The sequence below is a fragment of the Magnolia sinica genome, chromosome 3, assembly GCF_029962835.1.
Source record: "Magnolia sinica isolate HGM2019 chromosome 3, MsV1, whole genome shotgun sequence".
In the NCBI taxonomy this organism is placed as follows: domain Eukaryota; kingdom Viridiplantae; phylum Streptophyta; class Magnoliopsida; order Magnoliales; family Magnoliaceae; genus Magnolia; species Magnolia sinica.
Window position 1 is genome coordinate 30,257,391 of NC_080575.1, and position 20,787 is coordinate 30,278,177.

The 20,787-nt window shown below is 39.9% G+C and overlaps 1 protein-coding gene across 1 annotated transcript in view; it reads left to right on the top strand.

Annotated features, from left to right (window-relative positions):
- Window positions 1-20,787, top strand: part of LOC131239768 (uncharacterized) — a 226,098-nt gene that overhangs the window by 157,902 nt on the left and 47,409 nt on the right. The window contains exons 35-36 of the mRNA XM_058237630.1: window positions 54-275; window positions 19,229-19,332. Of these exons, the coding sequence (XP_058093613.1) occupies window positions 54-275; window positions 19,229-19,332 (326 nt within the window). The remainder of the gene's footprint in view (window positions 1-53; window positions 276-19,228; window positions 19,333-20,787) is intronic.

Genomic DNA, 20,787 nt, shown 5'->3' on the forward strand with positions numbered 1-20,787 from the left:
CCTCATCCATAAGAGATTTCTAACATCATATACTTCAACTTTTCATTCTTCAGAATGGTGCCCTTCTAAGGAAGTGTACCTACTTGAGTAATGATAGCAGCTATTCAGTATCAGAGGAGGATGGCGTAGACATTTCATTGTTGGAGAATTTTGCCTCTAAGATCGATCCAATGAATCTGAACCCTGTTCAAGGATCCTCAGACTTCTTAACCGATTCTCCTACATATAACAGCAGTGCTTTGACTCAGATGCCAAGTGTTACTTTTGAAGCTCAGGTAATCTAATTTTGTTCAATATTTTCGCTCGGTCATCATTTGTAATAGAAATTTCTTCTTGATTTGTGATTGCACTTCTGTCTTTTCTTTTATTATTTATCATTTATAATATTGAATTTTCAATCGTTAGAATGCTTTCGTACCTATTTCTATCCTTTGGTTTCTGTACATGGATTTTATTTATTTATTTTGAAACGATGATAATTTTATTACGAAAAGACCAAAAGGCCTAAAGAATACAGCAAAACAAAAAGAAAGTGGGAAACTGTCCCTCAATTTCCTATCCCCCTTACCAAGAGAAAAACCAAACCCTTCCCAGATCTTATTTTTTAGTGCTACAACACCTTTCCAAAGCGATGATGCCCTATACAATGATGACCCCTTAATCCACCATGAACGTTCATGAAACCCATATCTCCTACCCACTACTTCCCTCCATAAGTTATCCTCTTCAAACCCGAGCCTCCACACCCACTTCCCCAACAGTGCCAAGTTCATCTCTCTCAAACCCTTAAGCCTGGCTCCCCTCTTATCCCATGGTTTACATACCTAATCCAATTTCATGAGATGGAATTCATGCTTTTATTACCCCCCCCCCCCCCCCCCCAAAAGAAATCCCTCACTTTTTCAAGCCCATCTAGCACTAATTTTGGACATTCGAAGAGGGACATTGATGGGGACATCACGCGCACACGCACGCCCCCCTACGCACGTACGCAAGGAGGAGAGACCTACCATCGATTTGGATTGATGACAACACCCAAGGGGGACCCCTTGGCTAGGGGAATGTGTTTTGGTTCCTTGGAGTAGATCTGATCGTCTTGTGAATCCTGCCATGGGATCTCATGATCGTGGCCCATTATTCAAGATGATCTAGTACTTTGGGTTTTGCTTATTATTGTTATTAGGAATATCATGGACGGTTTAGATTGCTTTGATTAGTTGTTATTGTTTATTACTTCGTCTCCAAGTAATAGGGTGCGCACATGGCGTGAGTTTTGGGGTAAAGGATTTTATTATAAATAGGCACCATTTGTAGTCCTTTTTTTTGTCTCATTGATGATTGAATAAAATTTCTGCATTTTTCTGCTCCTCTCCGAGTTGTGAAAATCCAATTGGGTGTGAAACTCTCCCTTCTTCGAAGGGCTAACTACCGTGGTGCGAAGCCACACCCATCTCGATTCACCCCTATCTTCTACCATCCATATTCCTTTTCTCCTACAGTCATTCCACCTACAAATCCATCGTTATTCTGCAGTTGTTCCTTCTTTACAGCAAATTTCTGGAATCTGGCCCCACAGGAGAGCTGAAACACGGACCATATGTCGGATTAGACCGAAACTTGGGGGGTTTGTAGTCCAACCCTAGCCGACCAGCCCCAAGGAGGGGGTTTTTGGGTTTGTGGCCCCACGCACGTGCAAACTGCCCTCATTGCACGTGCGTCAGGCGTGGCCTGCTATCCACATGCGTGGGCAGTCTTCAAGTTCACTCTCTCCTCTCTTTCACTCCTCTCTTATCTGATTTCCCTAACCCTAACCCTAGCTCCCAATTTCTTTGCCATTTTTCCAACCTTAGGGTTTCCCGTATTAAAACATGTGAATCTCTTGCATTGGGGAAATTATTCCTGTGCATGTGTGGCTGAATGTACTCTCCTTTGAGTATTGTTTGGTTTATATTTTTAATTGATCCAGCCTTAGCATGTGTAGGCCTGGACCCATATAGATTCCCCTTGATTGAGTACTTGACTTTCTATGGGATGTGGAATTTTGTGTGATTGTTTTGAACTAGTATGATCTAAAGCCTGGAATCTCACATATCATGTTTAAAATTTCATGTCCTGCATCAAATTTGGTATCAGAGCTTAGGGTTCTTATAGGGGAATGCATTGCATATTTAAGGTTTGGTCTATTCACGTTTAGTTTGCATTAACTCTCGTCATAGTCTTGTAGGATCATTTAGTCTCATTTAGACGCATATAGTTGTATTAGAGGGTCTTTGAGTTGAGGAGTAGTTGTATGCCCACACATACTAGTCGCGGTTTTAGTTTGCACTCTACGCTAAACATCGAGCAATTGCAAGAATCAATGGACAACCTAACCCAACAGTTTGAGTCTTTGGATAAGAGTTTAGAACAACGTATTGACCATCGCCTTGAACAAATTAATGTGCGTGTTACCCAATTAAAGACCTCCACCCGGGCAAACCCCACCATCGGGGAAGATGCCCAATCTCAGGCAGGTGGTTAGGAGGATAGACCAAGGAATGGAGATGGCCAAGGTGTGCACCCACCCCGTGAGGGATATCAAGACCACTATAACCTCGATGTGCAACTCCTCAAAGGAGTTAGAGTAGATGCCCCCACATTTGATGGCCACTTGGACCCTAAAGCATTTCTAGATTGGTTGGCGGATATGGACCACTATTGTAAGTGGTATGACATGTCGGATGCTCGTCGAGTCCGATTCGCCAAGATGAAGCTTGTGGTCCAAGCAAAGAGGTTTTGGGCTACTGTAGAGCGAAAGAAAGAAAGGGTGAGGGAGCTCCTAATAGTCCATTTGGGAGAAATGAAAGAAACTCTTAAGGAAAAATACTTCCCTTTTTCTTACCGCTTGAGGTTGGTTGAGGAATGAGTCTTTTCAACAAGGTTCCATGAGTGTTGCTGAATACATTGAGAAGTTTGACGATTACTTGTCCTGATGTGAAGTTGACGAGGATCCCGTACTCTTGCTTGATTTAAGACAGGCCTCCGTTCTGACATTAGGAGAGAATTGCTCGCCAAGGACATGGACACTCTTGAACAGATGTATCAAGTAGTGTTAGAAATCGAGCAATACCTCAAAGCATATGTGGGAAGGCGGTTTGAGTCTCGTGATTCTGGCACTAAGGCCAACCTTTGTGGGGATAAACCTGGCACTGGATATCAGTACAAGTCTTCCAATAGTTCTCAGTCTAGGCCTAAGGATGATAAGGGTAAAGAAGTTGTCGGATTTAGCTCGTGCAGAAGCGATACGACTAGGTGTTTTAGATGTTAGAGGTTTGGTCACTTTGCCCACCAGTGTGGCACGAAAGAGGGCAACAAGGTGTTCCTTATTGAGGGGCAAGTGGAAGTAGTGCCCCTAAAAAGTGACGGTGAGGAGGAAGAATATGAGCTAGTAGAAACCCCTAGTGATAAGGAAGAGGGAGTGCAAGAGTTCGCAACCCTTGCAGTTGTGTGTTGCACCTTTGCACAAGAAAAGAATACCGACGATTGGCGCCGCAATAGGATCTCCAATACTTACACGAAATGTGGTGATAAGAGCTGCAAGATGATCGTGGATAGCGATAATTGTGCCAACGTCACATCAACTGACACTATGAGCCGTCTGGGTTTAAAGCTTGAAGCCCATCCCCAACCCTATAGAGTGTCTTGGGTTGATGAAACTTTCATTCCTGTCTCGCCCCGTTGTCTTGTTCCTATTCAGTTTGGATCATATAAAGACACATTTTGGTGTAATGTTGTTCCTATTCAGTTTGGGACATAAACCTAGGAAGCCTATTGATATTGTCCTTATGTCACTGTCCCATAGGCCACCAGAGTCTGCAGAGTTCTTTGCACATCACATTCATTCATTGCACCAAGAAATCAGGTGAAAGATCACTACTAGTAATGAACATTACAAATTTTCTGCAGACCAGCATAAACTTTTCAAGAAATTTAATGTAGGGGACTCTGTGATGGTCCGCATCAAGCCCAAGCAGTACCCTTAGAGAGTCATTCGTAAATTATACGCAGGTAGCACCGAACCATTCAAAATTATAAAACAAAACGACCTCAATGCGTATGTGGTAGATCTTCCACCTTCCATGGGAATCAGTTCCATATTCAATGTGGAGGATCTAGTTGCTTTTTAGGGGACCATTAATACATTGTCCGGCTTTTCGCCCAACCATCCTGATTCCCCAGACCTGTCCCTTGATTCATGGCCTCTTTCCGACCCTTCTTCCCAGCCTCTACCTCCCATACCTACCCTTCTCACACCCAGAGAGGAGATAGAGGATATCCTGGACCATTAGATAACATCAATGTCGGACGGCGGGTTTCAGAAATACCTGGTTAATTGGAAGTCACGCCCAGCTTCAGACAATACGTAACTCACTGGGGAGGAGCTTCAGAGACTTGATCTTGACATCTTGGAGCGATTCAGGAGTTTTGTTTCGCCACTAGCGAAATCTTTGCAGCCAGGGAAAGTTGATGGGGAAATCACGTGCACACGCACGCCCCCTACGCATGTATGCAAGGAGGAGGGCCCCCACCACACCCAAGGGAGACCCCCTAGCTAGGGGACTATGTTTTGGTTCCTTGGAGTGGACCCGATCGTCATGTGAATCCCACCATGGGATCTCATGATCGTGGCCCACTATTCGAGATGATCTAGTACTTTGGGTTTTGCTTATTATTGTTATTAGAAATATCTTGGACAGTTTAGATTGCTTTGATTAGTTGTTATTTTTTATTACTTCGTCTCCAAGTAATAGGGCGCAAGCTTTGGGGTATAAGATTTTATTATAATTAGGCACCCCTTGTAGTATTTTTTTTTTTTTTTTCCTCATTGATGATTGAATAAAATTTTTACGTTTTCCTGCTCCTCTCCGAGTTGTGAAAATCCAATTGGGTGTGAAACCCTCGAAGGGCTAACTATCGTGGTGCGAAGCCACACCTATCCCGATTCACCCCCACCTTCTACCATCCATATTCCTCTTCTCCTACAGTTATTCCACTTGCAAATACATTGTTATTTTGCAGCCGTTCCTTCTCTATAGCAGATTTCTATAATTTGGCCTTGCATGAGGGTTGAAACTTCGGTAGAACACTACGCATGGACCGTAAGTCGGATCGGACCGAAACTTCGGGGGTTTATAGTCCAACCCTAGCCAACCAGCCCCAATGAGGGGGTTTTTGGGTTCATGGGCCCCCACGCACGTGCGTACTGCCCTCAGCGCATGTGCGTCAGGCGTGGCCTGCTGTCCACACGCGTGGGCGGTCTTCAGGTTCACTCTCTTCTCTCTTTCACTCCTCTCTTACCTGATTTCCCTAACCCTAACTTAGATTGTCTTAAACTCTCAATTTTTTTGCTCTTTTTCCAACCTTAGGGTTTCCCGAATTGAAACATGTGAATCCCTTGGATCGAGGAAATTATTCATGTGCATGTGTGGCTGAATCTACTCTCCTTTGAGTATTGTTTAGTTTATAATTTTAATTGATCCAGCCCTAACATGTGTAGGCCTGGACCCACATAGATTCCCCTTGATTGAGTGCTTGACTTTCTGTGGGATGTGGAATTTTGTATGATTGTTTTGAACTAGTATGATCTAATGCCTGGAATCTCGCATATCATGTTTAAAATTTCATGTCCTGCATCATACATATAGTAACTGGTAGATTAGGCATTGCAACTTTTATTACCGTTAGCCTACCTCCCAATGACAAGTGCGTACTTCTCCAAGCTGACAACTTGCTTTTTAATCTTTCGATGACTTTATTCCACAAATGTTTTACCAGCTTCCCAATGCATAATGGTAACCAAAGATATGTTGTCAGGAAAGAACCATCCTTATCCAAAAATCCTCACAAATAGATTTACCTATTCCCTTGATAAACCTACACCCAATAGTTCGCACATGCTAGAATTCACTTTTAGACCCGATACTACCTCAAAGCATATAAGGATCAACTTAGGATTCTCTACCTCCCGTTCATCTGCCTCACACATGAGCAAATTGCCATCCGCATATTAAAGATGCGAGATTTGAAATAGAGAATTATAAACTTTAAAACCAAGTAGCCCTACTGCAATTCCTATATCAATCTTCCGACTCAAAGCCTCCATTACCACCACAATCAAGTATGGTGACAATGGCTCTCCTTGATGGAGACCTTTAGCCATTTGAAAGATGCCATTTGAGGAACGGTTACTAGTATCATGAATTTTGCTGATCTAACACACACCTGAATCCATGACCACTATTTTTCTCCGCACCCCAACTGACCCAACATTTAATCTAGAAAACCCCAATCTACATGATCATACACCTTTTCAATGTCCAATTTGCATATCACGCCCTTCTACAAAGGCCCCTTCTACTTAGATATCACTTGGCCTAGCACCACCCAAAATCTTGAAGCTAGGATTTTTGCTGGTATCTTATATGGACTTCCCAAAAGACTAGTTTGTCTAAAATCTCTTAGGGCCTGTTTAGGAGCGTGGATTTGGAACCCCCTGGATTCGGAACCCCCAGGATTAGAAACCCCTTGGATTTGCAATCCTCCCAGTGTGTTTGGCACCCTGGAGTGTGAATTAACTTTAATCCAAAAGTACCTATCCATGCTATATTTACAGGGGTTTGAATTTAATTACTAAATCAACTTTAATATCTCTAATTAGTGAGATATGTAATTTTTGACACAATGGTTGTGATAAGCCCGCTGAAATATATGCTTTGCCTGAAAATGATGAAATTCCAAGTCTCGGATGGGCCATAAACACAAGATCATGTCTGAGTGACTAACCAATGATTTTTAATTGTTGATTTACATGGACAATGTTTGGACGGTGCTGATTTACATGGACAATGTTTGGACGGTGTTGATTTACATGGACAATGTTTGGACGGTGCTAATCATCATTAGTGGGCCATGTGCCCAATAGAATGATAGTGTATAGTGACACACATGTTACACCTGCAACTATTGAAATGATTTTAGGTGTAATCCAAGCTCTCACCGTGGATTGCAAACCCCCTCAAAGAGGGGATTAGAAACCCCCTGGATTTGAAACCCAGTTACTTTATGCTACCAAACAACTAGGGGATTTAAAACCCCCTCAAATCCCCTCCAATCTATGGTGCCAAATGACCCCTTAAGCTTTCCGCCCCTTCTTTTTTTAGAATCACAGCAATAAAGGTGGCTCCTAGCTTCGTCCCTAGAAAACCTTTTTCATAAAATTCATTGATGAAAGCGATAAGATCCTCCCCTTTAAGATCTCCCAAAACTTCTCAAAGAATGCAATCGGATAACCGTTTGGACCCAGAGCCTTTTCACTTCCCAAATCAGAAATAGCCGCCACAATTTCATCTTCGGAAGGAGCCTCCAAAGAGTCAACCTCCTCCCTTGATATATAATCAAAGTGTAAATTTTTGAGTATTGGTCTCTTCCATTTCTCCTTAGAGGCTGAGATAGATAGAATTTTACAATTGTTGAACAAACCTTTGCTTTCCCTTCCAGTCTCTCACCCTTAACCACCACACTTGAAATCTTGTTAGTTCGAGCACGATCACTTGCCATCGCATGAGAAAATTGTGTTCTTGTCTCCCGCCTTTAAGCAGGTGACTCTATAACATTGTCTCCATTTAATTTCGTCCTCCCTAAGCCTCACACTTAATATTGCACTATGTGTTTCCCTCCATGTCCTTTCTTCACTCGAAAGTTCACCACTTTCTTCTTTAATGTCAATCCTTTGAATCTCTAACAATATCTCCTGAACCTCTTCCTCCCATTTCCCCAAAACATTTTTTCCACGCAATTATCTTTCCCTTAAGCAGTTTCAGTTTCTGGAAAACTACAACCTCCCCCTTCCAAATTGCAAAGGAGGACCACCATTCTTTTACTCTTTCCGAGTAATCCTCGACTTTGAACCACGCAAGCTCGAATTTCAAAGTACGTGGCCCGCAATCCTCTTCCTCTGTTTCCAAGATAATTGGGCAATGATCAGATATTGGTGTAGGTAATCCTCTTTGGAAGACTAGAGGATACTTATCCGCCCACTCCGCTGAACGAAAAACTGGTTCAACTTCGATTTAATTCCCTTCGCTAGCCCGTTTGGCCATGTATATTAACGTCTCCCATCGGTAAATCCAGCAAGCTGTTTTTTTCATTCCATTCTGAAAAGTTCCTCATACTTCTGGTTATGTAGCTGCTACCTGTTTTTTCAAACAAGAATCTAACCATGTTGAAATCACCTCCCACTATCCACGGCACATCCCATTTGCTATGGCATGTCTAATTCAGCCCATAATAGCTGCCTTGACCTTGGTCTGTTTGGTCCATACACTGCAGTAAAAGCCCATCTAAAACCTGTTGTTATCTCTTTTAGTTGAACTGAAATTGAAAACTGCCCCTCCCACCTGTCCTCTTTTTGCCACGATTTAGAGTTCCAAATAACCAAGATCCCACCAGCTAATCCTGTTGCATTTAGCGTTTACCAATCTTTGAATTTTTCCCACCATAATGAGTCCATCAATCTCTGTTCCACTACTTGTAATTTTGATTCTTGAAGTGCAATTATTTGAGCCTTGTATCGCTTACAAATATCCCTTATTTGTAATGATGCAGGACGTGTGATCTAATTATTTGGATGCGGGATATTATTAACAAATTAATCAAAGTAAATCAAATATGATAACATGCTATCCTACCATGATTAAAAGAGTACCAAAGAGGCAATAAAATTCAAATTTATGTTAAATTCACAATCCCAAAAAAGCATGAATCATGTAAGCATGAAAACCTAAGGCGCAATGAGAGATTGGAACTCTCACATTAGCATAGGCATGGTTCTAATTTAATGGGCAGATTTGGTGCAATACTAGGGTTAGGAAATTCGGAATTAGGGCTAGGGAGAAATAGGGTTTTGTGGAGAAATAGGGTTTTGAGAGCTAGGGTATTGGGTTAGGGTTTAGGCTTAGGGCTAGGGATCTTAAAGGGGATAAGTAGCTAGGATTAAGAGGGAAAGAGAGAGAGGGAGGGCTGGCCATACAGATTGTCGTACGGTCACAGCAGTACGGATGTACGGTCTCGAGGGTTTGGTCTGTACGGCCGTACGGTTTGAATGGGCTAGGTTTAAGTGGTTTTGGATGTGATGGGGATGGGTTTTGTTGAGAACAAAAGGAAAAGGAAGAGCTATAGAGAAATAAAGAGAGATTGAGAGAGATGGAGAAGGAGAAAGTAGAAGAAAATACCTCAATTGTAGAGATTGACAGAAAAGAATAAGATAATGGGCTTCACACCCTTGGATTCACACCAAAATAGCCTCTTTTCACAAGAGATTCTGACTTCACAAGAGAGAGGATGTTTTTTTCTAAGCAAAAGAGAGTTTTTCATTCCAAAATCTATGGGCTAGAGCTGGACGTCCCCCCTTTATAGTCTCAATAATGTGTTTTTACAATAATCCACCTCAAATAAAAATGTCTCATATGTCCTATGACGCCATAAGACATAAATCTATTAATCCTAAGTTATGAATAATCAACAAAAACATAAAATATGCTAATTCAAACACTCATGATCAAAATGATCAAGGATCACAATGACTTAACCGTCCGATCGAAGGATCCCCACAATCCAACGGTCCTAATGTTGTGTCCTCGCGATTCAACGGTCAAGACTTCTCAATTAAGCATCCCTCATGCATCGTCCTAGTGTAGGGTTTTTGAAGATGCACGATCATGCATGTGGGGTCTTCAAGTCCTCAATGTAGCCCACCTGGGCCCATATACAAGTCATCGAGCTAAAGTGAAGGCTAGGCCAATATCCTCCTCCTCTAGTACACTCTAAATGGTTGGATGTCCTCATCATGTACGCTCTTTTGTGCACATCCTAACCCTCTCACATTCCAGCTTATTATCTTCGTAAATAAACCTTATTTACCCTTTTCCCTTTCATGGATATCTTCTTCTTTTTTTGTGCTTATTCGAACTATCTAAGAAACTTCAGCCACCTTCCTATTGTCCTTAGAGCTCTGATCTTCAGAGGCTATTCTACCTCTACATTGAACATAATTAAACAACTCTTCATAGTCCTCTGGCCTATCTCCAAAAGTGGTCCCAACCATGTGTGCAATCTGCCCCACTACTCTTTTTTACTTTCCTCATATCTTGTGCCATGGAAGTTTTTCAAACCGCACTATGCTGGGCTTTAAATTCTCTTGTTCTACGTTGTAGACCATTGTTGTGTCTCCTTGTTCTTTTCCCGTTGTCTTTGCCTAAGTGACAACCACATGTGAATTCATTACCTACTCAGTTGGAGTATTCGGCACTTGTTCCATCAATGCAACTGTATTTTCTTTCCTTTGTAGGACCAATGTTGACTGTTTCGTGAAAAGCAACCCTAATGATTGTGGAGCAAGGGTTGCCTCAGCTCGTACCTCATCGTAATCTCCTATGCCATCCTCGGCCTCCAAATGGTCTTCTATCATGTCTTTGATTAGGACAATCAACTGATTTTGGCCGACTCCCGCCTCATGAAGCCGACCGAAATAAAATAAAAGGAGACGCAGAGAGAGAGAGAGAGAGAGAGAGAGAGAGAGAGAGAGAGAGAGAGAGAGAGAGAGAGAGAGAGAGATAAGGAAATCAATAGGTTGTTGTATAACAAGTCGAGGCATTTGCCATCACTGAAGGCATCTCCCACCTGTGCGAAGTTAAACACGTGTGGCTCCCCGTTGTGTGAGCAACACCACAAATGGAGAGCCCTCCACATGCGCTGAGAAGTGGAAATTTAAAAAAGGTTTCGAAATTGTGGTGAAGTAAAAGCCCGTTTTACCCCTGATACCATCCCTACACATGTCCCTTTTTTGCAAATCCTCTTTGAAAAACGAAAGGGCCCCATTGTTACGTGTCTTACCCTCTACAAAACCTTTCTCACCCAACCTTTCCTTGAGATGCACGCTTCCTAACGGCATTAATATGTTACAATCCTTCTCGTCACACATCGCAACCTCTTCACTTCTCTTGACTTCACCTTTTTTTTCCTCCAATGGGAGGGCTATAACACAAATTAACCTCTTCCGCTGCTCTATTGGAGTATGGGATTCGAACCTCTTCTTTTCCTTGAATTTCCGCCATTACTGACGAGCAAGCGCCATCATCACTTGCCTCTACCTCCGTTTCTTGGCCTTCCTTTCGCAACTCCACGTGAATAACCTCATTCCCGACTCTAATACGAATTTTTTCTAGTATCATCTGCGATTTCTGCTTTCTCACTCAAATCTAGCTAAACGGAGTTACTCCCATCTATCAATTGTCAGATCAATTTCCACAACCTTGATGAAAACCTCCCCAATTTCCATGAAGATATCATTGCCTCACAATTCCAAAGGAAAGTCCCACATTTGGATCCATACCTCTTCCCAACCAAACACGGACCATCTTTTCCACCCACTGATTTGGCTCCCTAGTCCCTACACCCAGCCCGATGCCAGTACATCCCTGTAAGAATGACTCTTAACATTTACTCCCATTCCCATCTCTCCCCATCTGCATGTTTCCTCTAGCAACCACCATGCTCCTTTCACCCTCCACCTTCTCTTTTCTTTTTTCTTTTTTTTCTTTTTTCTTTTCTTTTTTTTAAAATTTTTTTTTTTAAACTCAAGATTGAAATGAGCTCTCTGAACCCCCAATATTTTCCCGCCGAACCTTCCCCCATTCAAAAGCTTTACCGCTTTCTCCACCTTTTCCCAGCTCATTCAAATGAAAGCAAAGCCACAATTTCTGGCACAAGGAATGCATACTTCCATTACCTTGCCTGCTCGGCCAAAAGCTCTCTCAAAATTGATTGGCAACCAACCTGGTGGAAAGCTAACCACATGCAAGGTAGGAAGTTCTGTTAACACCGTAGGGATTGTCGAGCTCTGCCTCCTCATCTCTGTCTTCTTTCTACAGACAACCGTCCATCCTCATGGATCTTCCTCCACCATAGTTCGGCCTAGAATCTTCCTTTGAAAACTGAGCCGAGTTTCCCGACGATAAGATCTCTCCCCTTGAATCTTCCTCTGTACATGGATTTATAAGCATTAGATACTATGAGTATGTTAGTTTGTTATGTGCCTTTATATCCTTTCTTTTGAAGTTTCCTTCTTGATAGCAATGATTATCGTACTTATTTGTTACGAAATTGATTATCCTCTATTTGTAGGTGCCCTTTGTTGCTTAGTCTAGGTTTTTTTTTTTTTGAAGAAGAAGAAGAATTAATTGTATAAAGTGTTCAAAGTATTGGTATGCTACAAGTTTCGCTGGCCAAGGATACAGAAATAATATCAATATTGCCAATAATATAGCTAATAATCGGAAATGTGATGAAACATTGGGGGAACACGGGGAAAACGGTGGAATTTTTATGCGAAACTTCATGAGATGCTAAAATACACATTTACATATTTAGGAATAAAAGAATTGCAAGAAGAATGCATACATAATAAGTTTCCATTTAATGGGGGCCTTAAAGCATGTGTTATCGTAAGGAATCAGCCCATCCATCCAACCATCCAACCTTCCATCCAAACATTCATCGATATTTCAGAAAATCAACAACACAATATTTCGCCAAGAAATCATCGACAACTAGAAAGGAAACGAAATATTGTGGTCTTGATATCGCCCATGTTGCAATAACGATAATATCGCGATATTATCAATATTATTGCGACAAATTGAACACTGTATACAACCATGCGTTGTAAAAAAAATTGAAATGGATTTTTTTTTTAATAAACAGATTTTTAGTGATATCGATACATTTGTGATATAATCAAAATATGACCCATAGACTGGCAATACAAGTGACAAGTAGAATTTATGCAGTAAAAAATATTTGCGATACAAGCAACACCTAGAATTTACATAGTAAAAAATATTGGCGATACTTAGCAATACATTGCCAATACCTAGAATTCTTGATACTACTAGTGTTATCAGTATCGCTACGAGTGTTACCGGTATTGCCAAGCTGGAGATACGGATAATATCAAGGATATTTCAATAATATCAGGGATACTTGGAACAATGATTGTATATGAGTATATGGACACCATTTGATGTACAATATGCTAACATAGTAGTTTCATCTTTGAAAGATGTGCATTAATAGTACATTTTCTCATAATTGTTCCATAGATCATGAATATGAATATTTTTTATTGAAAATGGCAAGGAGAATGTAGGCTTTATCTTCTATGTCTAAGAACCGGGATGTCCTTCAAGGAAAGATATTTCTCTTCATGAATTGTTAACTATTGTTGTTTAGTTGTGTTGTTATGCACCTAAACAAATGTAATCAAGGAACCTATCAAGTTGAATCACATAAAAAACTTAAGAGTTTAGCAAACATGATAATGACTTGATTGACTCTTTCAGTGGGTGGGGAAAAAAAAAAAAAAGGAAAATGAAAAAGAAAAACTCAAGAGACTCGGTTGAAAGATGTAACGTTTATGTACGTGAACAAATGCTCATTCAAAATTGTTTTCAAAGTGAAGCAGCAATTATATGCTCTTATATTTTACTGTCTTTATCCACCACCATCATCATAACCTTCTCCCATTGAATTAGATTTGGCCAAAATTCATGTCAGTGGTCCTTACATTTGTTTTACTCATTGATAGAGTAAATGACCCTACAAGACATTGTTTTCTATTATCCATTGCATCGTTGAACGTTAAAAGTTTTAAAGAAAGTCGTTAGGTTAAAAGTTTTAAAGAGAGCCATTAGCTAAACCCTGGAATGCTTGAAACCCAATTTGTGAGCAGGTAAGAAATTTTCAAAGAAAATAGAAGAGAAATCTTGAAAATTCTAAGCAAGAAAAAAATATATCAAAGAAACTTCTAAGGAAACTGCTAGAAGCTTGAAGAATCCTGAAGCCCCTTCTTTTCTTCAATATAGTTGACTATTGTCTTTTTTATATTTTTAAAATTGTTGCTTCCTCTCATTCTCTCTAACGTTATCTCTTCTTTTTCTAGTTTTCTCTACCTTGAATATCTAGATGCTATGTAATGAAGGGAATGTCAATCATTTAAATTTTCTTGGGGATAATTGTAAACACCTCGCCTCTACTTTCAAATATTCTAAACACCTCCCATCTATTTGCATCCAGATCCGTTATGCATGTTTTTCTAAAGGGAATTTTACAATAACTACCCAATTAATATGGAATTTACATTTTGATACCTTTCTCAAAAAGCTACGGCATTAATCGATATGATTATCATTCCACTACCTTTCATGATTGTCGTTGTGACTTGTGAGAGAGAATGGGTGGATGGCTCAGGTGGGCCTCACCATGATATTTATGTAAAATCCACCCCAACCACCAAGTGAGTTATGCCATTGTAGGTCAAGAACCCAAAAATCAGCTCCATTCGTGATTCAAGTAGATGACATGATTGGAAACAGTGTACGGGGCAACGCTCACTCTCCAATTGTTTCCGTAAGTGTGGCCCACGTAAATCATGGAAGGGGATGATTTGTGAGGCACGGGCCTAAATGTTTGTGTGGAATCTAATGATTGGAGTGGATTTCATATAATTATCATGGTTGACTTGGTAAAAATCAGGTCTGGACATCTCTCTGCCAACTATTTTCTTTGTTGTGGCCCACCTAAGCCACAAGTTGGCCTTATTATTTGTTTATAATACTAATATCGTACTAAATATCTAATGGTCAGAGTGGATCTTAAATAAATATCATGGTGGGCGTATCGAAATCAAGAGCAGCGTCTTGTGCAATTCTTTCCCTTTCTTTGAAGACCTCTTTGTGTATAGTTGGAGAGGGACACAAGCACGATTTTTTGTGGGGCCCACTATGCTATTTATGTAAAATCTACTCTGACCAGCAGATGCATAATCCTAGTTATGACTAGAGCCAAAAAAATCAGGCTAACATGTGGTTTAGGTAGACCACAAAGAAAACAGTTGCGAGAGAGACGTCCATCCTTGATTTTCACAGAGCCCACCATGATGATTATATGAAATCCACTCTAATCATTAGATGCCACACAAAAATTTGGTCTAGGGCCTTAAATTCATGCCCATTCATGATTCAAGTGGTCCATACCAACGGATACAGTTTGGAGGGTGACTAATGCCTAGTACACTATTTCCAATCATGTGGTCCACATGAATTACGGATGGATTATATGAAATCCACTCTAATCATTAGATGCCACACAAAATTTTGGTCTAGGGCCTTAAATTCATGCCCATTCATGATTCAAGTGGTCCATACCAATGGATACAGTTTGGAGGGTGACTAATGCCTAGTACACTATTTCCAATCATGTGGTCCACATGAATAACGGATGGTGGTGATTTTTTGGCCCATATCTTAACTTGAGGTGAAGCACCTGGTGGTCGTGATGGATTTTACATAAACATTGTGGTGGGCCTCATCCAAGTAGCCAACCCATTTGCTCGCACGCTCACCAATCCAGCAATAACAGAAGGTAGTGGAACGATAGTAATATAGATCAATGAGGTAGCTATTTCAAAACCTTTTTGAAAAAGGTACTAGAATGTAAATGCGTTATTAATTAGGTAATTCTTTGTAAAATTCCCTTTTCTAAAAGACAAAAATGCCCATTTTGGTAATCCCCATCTTGTTTTGGAGAAAGAATGCTTGCGAAGGCCTGCCCGTCAAGGCTCGTCGCTTCTGCCCTACCATGTTCTGATCAAACAATTCACATAGATAGTCCCACCATATATTCACCACTAAGAAAAAAAAGTTCACTATTTTAGAGATCCACACCATCTATTCAATGTTAAGTTATAGAGGCATGTGTGTAGACTTGAGCATCACTCCTCACCATCCTTTTTATTGAGACAAGATCTCTGATCATTTTCTTCCACGTGGCCCATCTTCGGTGGAATCTTCTCGATCAACGGTTTGATCACCATGGGTGGTGTAGAATGGGCAACAAGTTGGGCATCCTTAGCCTTTTTCTTTCCACAGTTGATAGTGGATGGTTATTGTTAATTACTTACCTTCGGTGTAATGCATTGTTTGTTGATCAATAAGAAATGGATGGCTATGGTGAAATAAGGTAGGCCCAAAATAATGGTACAGTAGGTATGACAATCGCATCATGATGCTTATCATTGTAATGTCATGTCATCCTTTATTTATCAATACCCACACACAGGGTTGTGCACTTATATTTTGTTAGGTGATGGGTTTGTCAATCTTGGACCTGCTGTATCATTCCCTTTTCCGATATACGAAATAGGGGACTTCACCAAATCAATTTTGATAAAATCTCAAATCAAATCATTTGCCCCTACTTCAACAAAGGAAGCATGAACCTCTTTTATAGAACCATTTCGGTCTTGGTCCCAATTCAATACTAAACAAGTCCGAACTAATTGAATACTTGTGTGATAAAATCCTTGAATTGGTTTGCCATTTCCATAAAGGATATAATTAACAACTCGTAGTTGCACATTATCCCTTTCCTGCAACAGATCTTGGGGGAAAAGCGTTCCTAATTTTATCCCATCAGCTATTTCATATGTGACTATGGGTTTGTTCTTATATGGCACGAGAACCGCAAATGAGTGAGATTTCGTGGGCATGGCACATACATGGTGAGGCCAAGCAAACCAATGGTATGGATCATTGACCCATGGGCCTCACTTATATAAATTGAATATCCTAAGTACACCACACATTCCCAGGGCCCCACCTTAGACAGAAATACCCAATTTCATGGTTCAAATGGTGACCCCCACCTCCAATAGCAATACAAATGGTGGCCCACCTTGGACGCAAAGCCAAATATGGACCCCACTATCCCAGGATGTGTCCAATTTTGGATGATGGGCCCTGCCACGACAATACCATTTTCATGGTTCAGACGGTGAGCGTACAACATTATAAATGGTGCTCCACCTTGGACACACATCCTCCCCTTTAACCTTGGATGTATGGCTGCTAGTGGGCCCCACCTTGGATGCACATCCTCCCCTTTAGCCTTGGACACAGCCACATGTGGGACTCACCTTGGATGCCCAACCACGTGTAGGGCCACATCGGACGCCCAACCAAGTGTTGGCCCACCTAAGATGCATGCTTGGAAGGCAATCATTACCTTTTTTCAATCTAAAGACAAGGGCAAAACAATCACTCACTTGAAGGTTAAAATTATTTTTTAAAAATAAATAAATAAATAAAAATATCTTTCTTTGGTGGGGGAATCTACAAACCAATTGGGAAGTGTTTACAATTTTTAGAAGCTAGAGTGGAGGTGGTTATAAGTATCCCATCTCTTCTTACTGAAATTTTTATTTAAATTTCTTACTTTCTCTACCTCGACCTTCTATTCTTACCATTGCTATTCAATTTTGATTGCTATGCCCCCAAATAAATGTAATTTAGGGACCCATCAAGTTGAATGACATCAAAGACTCAGATTTAAGTGAACAAGATAATGACTTGATTGACCCAGGAGATACGATTGAATAATGTAATGTTTATTTATGAGAAACAGGCTCATTCAAAATCGTTTTAGAAGTAATGGGACAATTATGTGCTCATATATGTTACTTATTCTTAATCAACTACCATCATTGTCATCATCATAGCATTTTCCTGTCGAATTCTCTCCCCATAAATTCTTATCAAAGGTCCTTTCAGTTGTATAGTCATTGCGTTTGTTTTACTCATTGATAGGGTAAAATCACACTAGGATGTTATTCTCTATTTTCCCATTGTATCGCCAAACGTTGAAGGAATTTAGATAAAATCATTAGTTAAACCTTGGATGAGTTAAACCCTGCTTGCAAAGAAGTGGAAAATTTTCAAAGAAAATGGAAGAGAAGGCTTGAAAACTAAAGCAGGAAAAAAAAAAAAAAAAAAGAATCTTTGAAAGGAAACGACAAGAACCTTGAAGAATCCTTAAGTCCCTTCTTTTCTTCAATAGAGTATGCTACTGTTTGTTTATTCTTTTTAAATTGTTGTTTCCTGTCATTCTCTCAATTGTTTCTACTTTTACAATTATTCTCAACCTCAAACTAATAAATATCAGGGAATTTCAACTATTTAAATTTTTTATTCTTATGGAAAGCTCCTCTTCTTTATATTTCTTCATTCTCTTTCTTTCTTTTTTCTTTCCTTCTCCTTCTTCTTCTTCTTCTTCTTCTTCTTCCCTTTTTTTTTTTTTTTTTTTTTTGTTTTTGTTTATTCTCATCAACCCATGTTATTAAAAAAAACAAAGTGCAAGAAACTTCTATCTCATAGTTCTAAATGTCATATTGGGGGCATATGATCCTGGTTGAAAAATGATATCATACAGGTTTGGCATATTGGTATCAGCCTATATTGGTCTAAATATTTGTAAAGCCAAAGAATCAAGGAAAAATATCAAAAGGGGGGAAAATGAGATATTTAAGAAACTTTCTTTATATATATATATATATATATATATTTGGACATGTATATAGCATTTTCTATAAGAATGTTGTCTATTGGTTGGACCTATTGAAAGTCAACCAAATAAGCTGTAATCAGACATGATTCAAGCATGATTTGGTGAATGGGGGCACATTACGTTGAAATACAACAAAAAAGAAGATAAAGCATAAAAAAAGTGAAGGTTTACCCCTTTTACCAAGTTTTCCTTTAATGGTCCATTCTGCGTCAATATAGGCAGTTGACGAGGGTTGGGGTATTCAATATATGATCTTGAGATTTATGCAATTAAAGAAAGAGAAGCATGTGTTGTTGGATGGTGTGTAGATTGTGCATGTATAGACACATTGAAACCCTCAACCTTGACCTATGGTTGCACTAATTGTGAAGGGAAGCTGCAATAAATTCAGGTAAGAGAGCTAGGAAACGTCTTTTTTCAAACTGTTCAAAAGTATGGACAGTTAGGAAAGAGGAGTGGGAGCGCGAGTCCATAAAGAGGTTGCATCTGCGATATGAAAAGCTTGGGTGCTATCCACGTTAGGCAATCATTGTTCTGTACTGAAGTTGCTAATGTCATTTTCACCTCTTTAATTTGGTGAAATGTTTCAAGATGCAAAAATTGCTTTACAAACTTTTCATATTATTGGAAACTTATTCAAGATTATACCATTGTTACCTGCACATGATGGAAACTTATTCAAGATTATATCCATTGTTACCTGCACATGAATACATCACTGAGCATTTTGCAGGTTGTGTCTCCGGAGTTTACCTTCTATGATAGTACAAAGCTGTCCTCGGATGATTTCTTACATGGTGAAAAGCTCCTCCGTGCTAAACTAGATCTGAGCTTTATGTGAGTATTCACCTTGTTTGTATGAAACCACGTGTAACTATTTAGTTATTCAGTTGATTTTTCCACCCCTTACGGAGTCGATTTGTTTCTACTTTATTCTGTTTTGATGGTTCATTCCTATCTGCTGAGTTACTCGAGGAGGATGAGTGTTGTTTCTTGTGCTTTCCCTGGTCTGTGACATAAGCTTTATTCGTTCTTCCCTCCTTTTTGTCCATTTGTATTTGTTTCATATATGTGGTGATAGGAGCCCAATGGATTTTCTCTTTCTTCTCTCTCTCATGGTTCAAGGTGGGAGTTTCTACAAATAATTTTAGTGTCATAATTTATTCCTTTAGGTCTCATGATTTGGTGAATGGGGACCCAAGTTGTGATGAGACCCAACATGAGTAGGGATTCCTGGATTTAAGGATCCCAACCTTTCATTCATTGGACCAAGTAGAAGAAGAAAAAGAAAACATCTACATTCGACTAAAATAAAGACCAAATATTGAAGGCATTGTATCTTCCTAACTAGAAATTTAGGCGTCCCCCATTTATTGTGGGGCCCATCAGATCAATGGTGTGTATCACCATAGAAAGGGCCTCACATGTATGGCATCCTGAATCAGAAAACTATAGGTTTGTTAGAGGATGCTTGAGATCCCTGACCCACTCGTGTGGCAACTACTAATGTAAGATCTTGGTCTTTAGTTGTCGAAAAAAATCTGGTCATTATAGGGCACCCTTCTAGCAATTTATCTTTCTAACCTGATCGTCCAGTTAATTAGTCTATTGATGCAAATTTTCTAAGGAACGTGTGATTAGGTTGATGAACTTGTTAATGCATGTGTTCAAGTGTGGGAATTTGGATAATTGCTCCTGTAATATCAGCATTTAAAAAGTTTATTTTCAATTGATGGGCATAGCTTTGGGAAATTTGGAAATTTGCTCCTGGAGGAATGTTTAGGAATTGTCTCTGCGTTCTCATTTATACTATTATGTAGTGGTAACAGGGATCTTTAGATAGTAATACTAATGCTCATCTTTGTTTTCATTTTTTATTAATTGATTGCTTTATTGCATGATAATAAAATAAACATGCAAGTAGGTGACTGGTAAAGGTTGCCTATACAAAATGATGGTCTGGGTATGCTTCTTTCCCAAGCCTTTCACCTGTTGCCTATCGCCAGCCCATAATCTGATCATTTTCTTTCCTCCAGAACTTCGACTTCGCACCATATTCTGCCAGCGCATTCCTATAGATATAATCAAGTTTACCTCTGTTCCCTAGAAATAACTTCAAAATTTTGGGCCCACTGCAAATAATTTGCTACCAGGTAACTTAGTGGTGGTTATTTGAACATTCCATACAGGCGGGTTAGAGTGATGGGATGCATCCATCTTCCAGATTCACAAGCTGATGTCTAAATCCATAGCAGTTCACAAACAGACAATAATGCGACAATGTTCTCTATT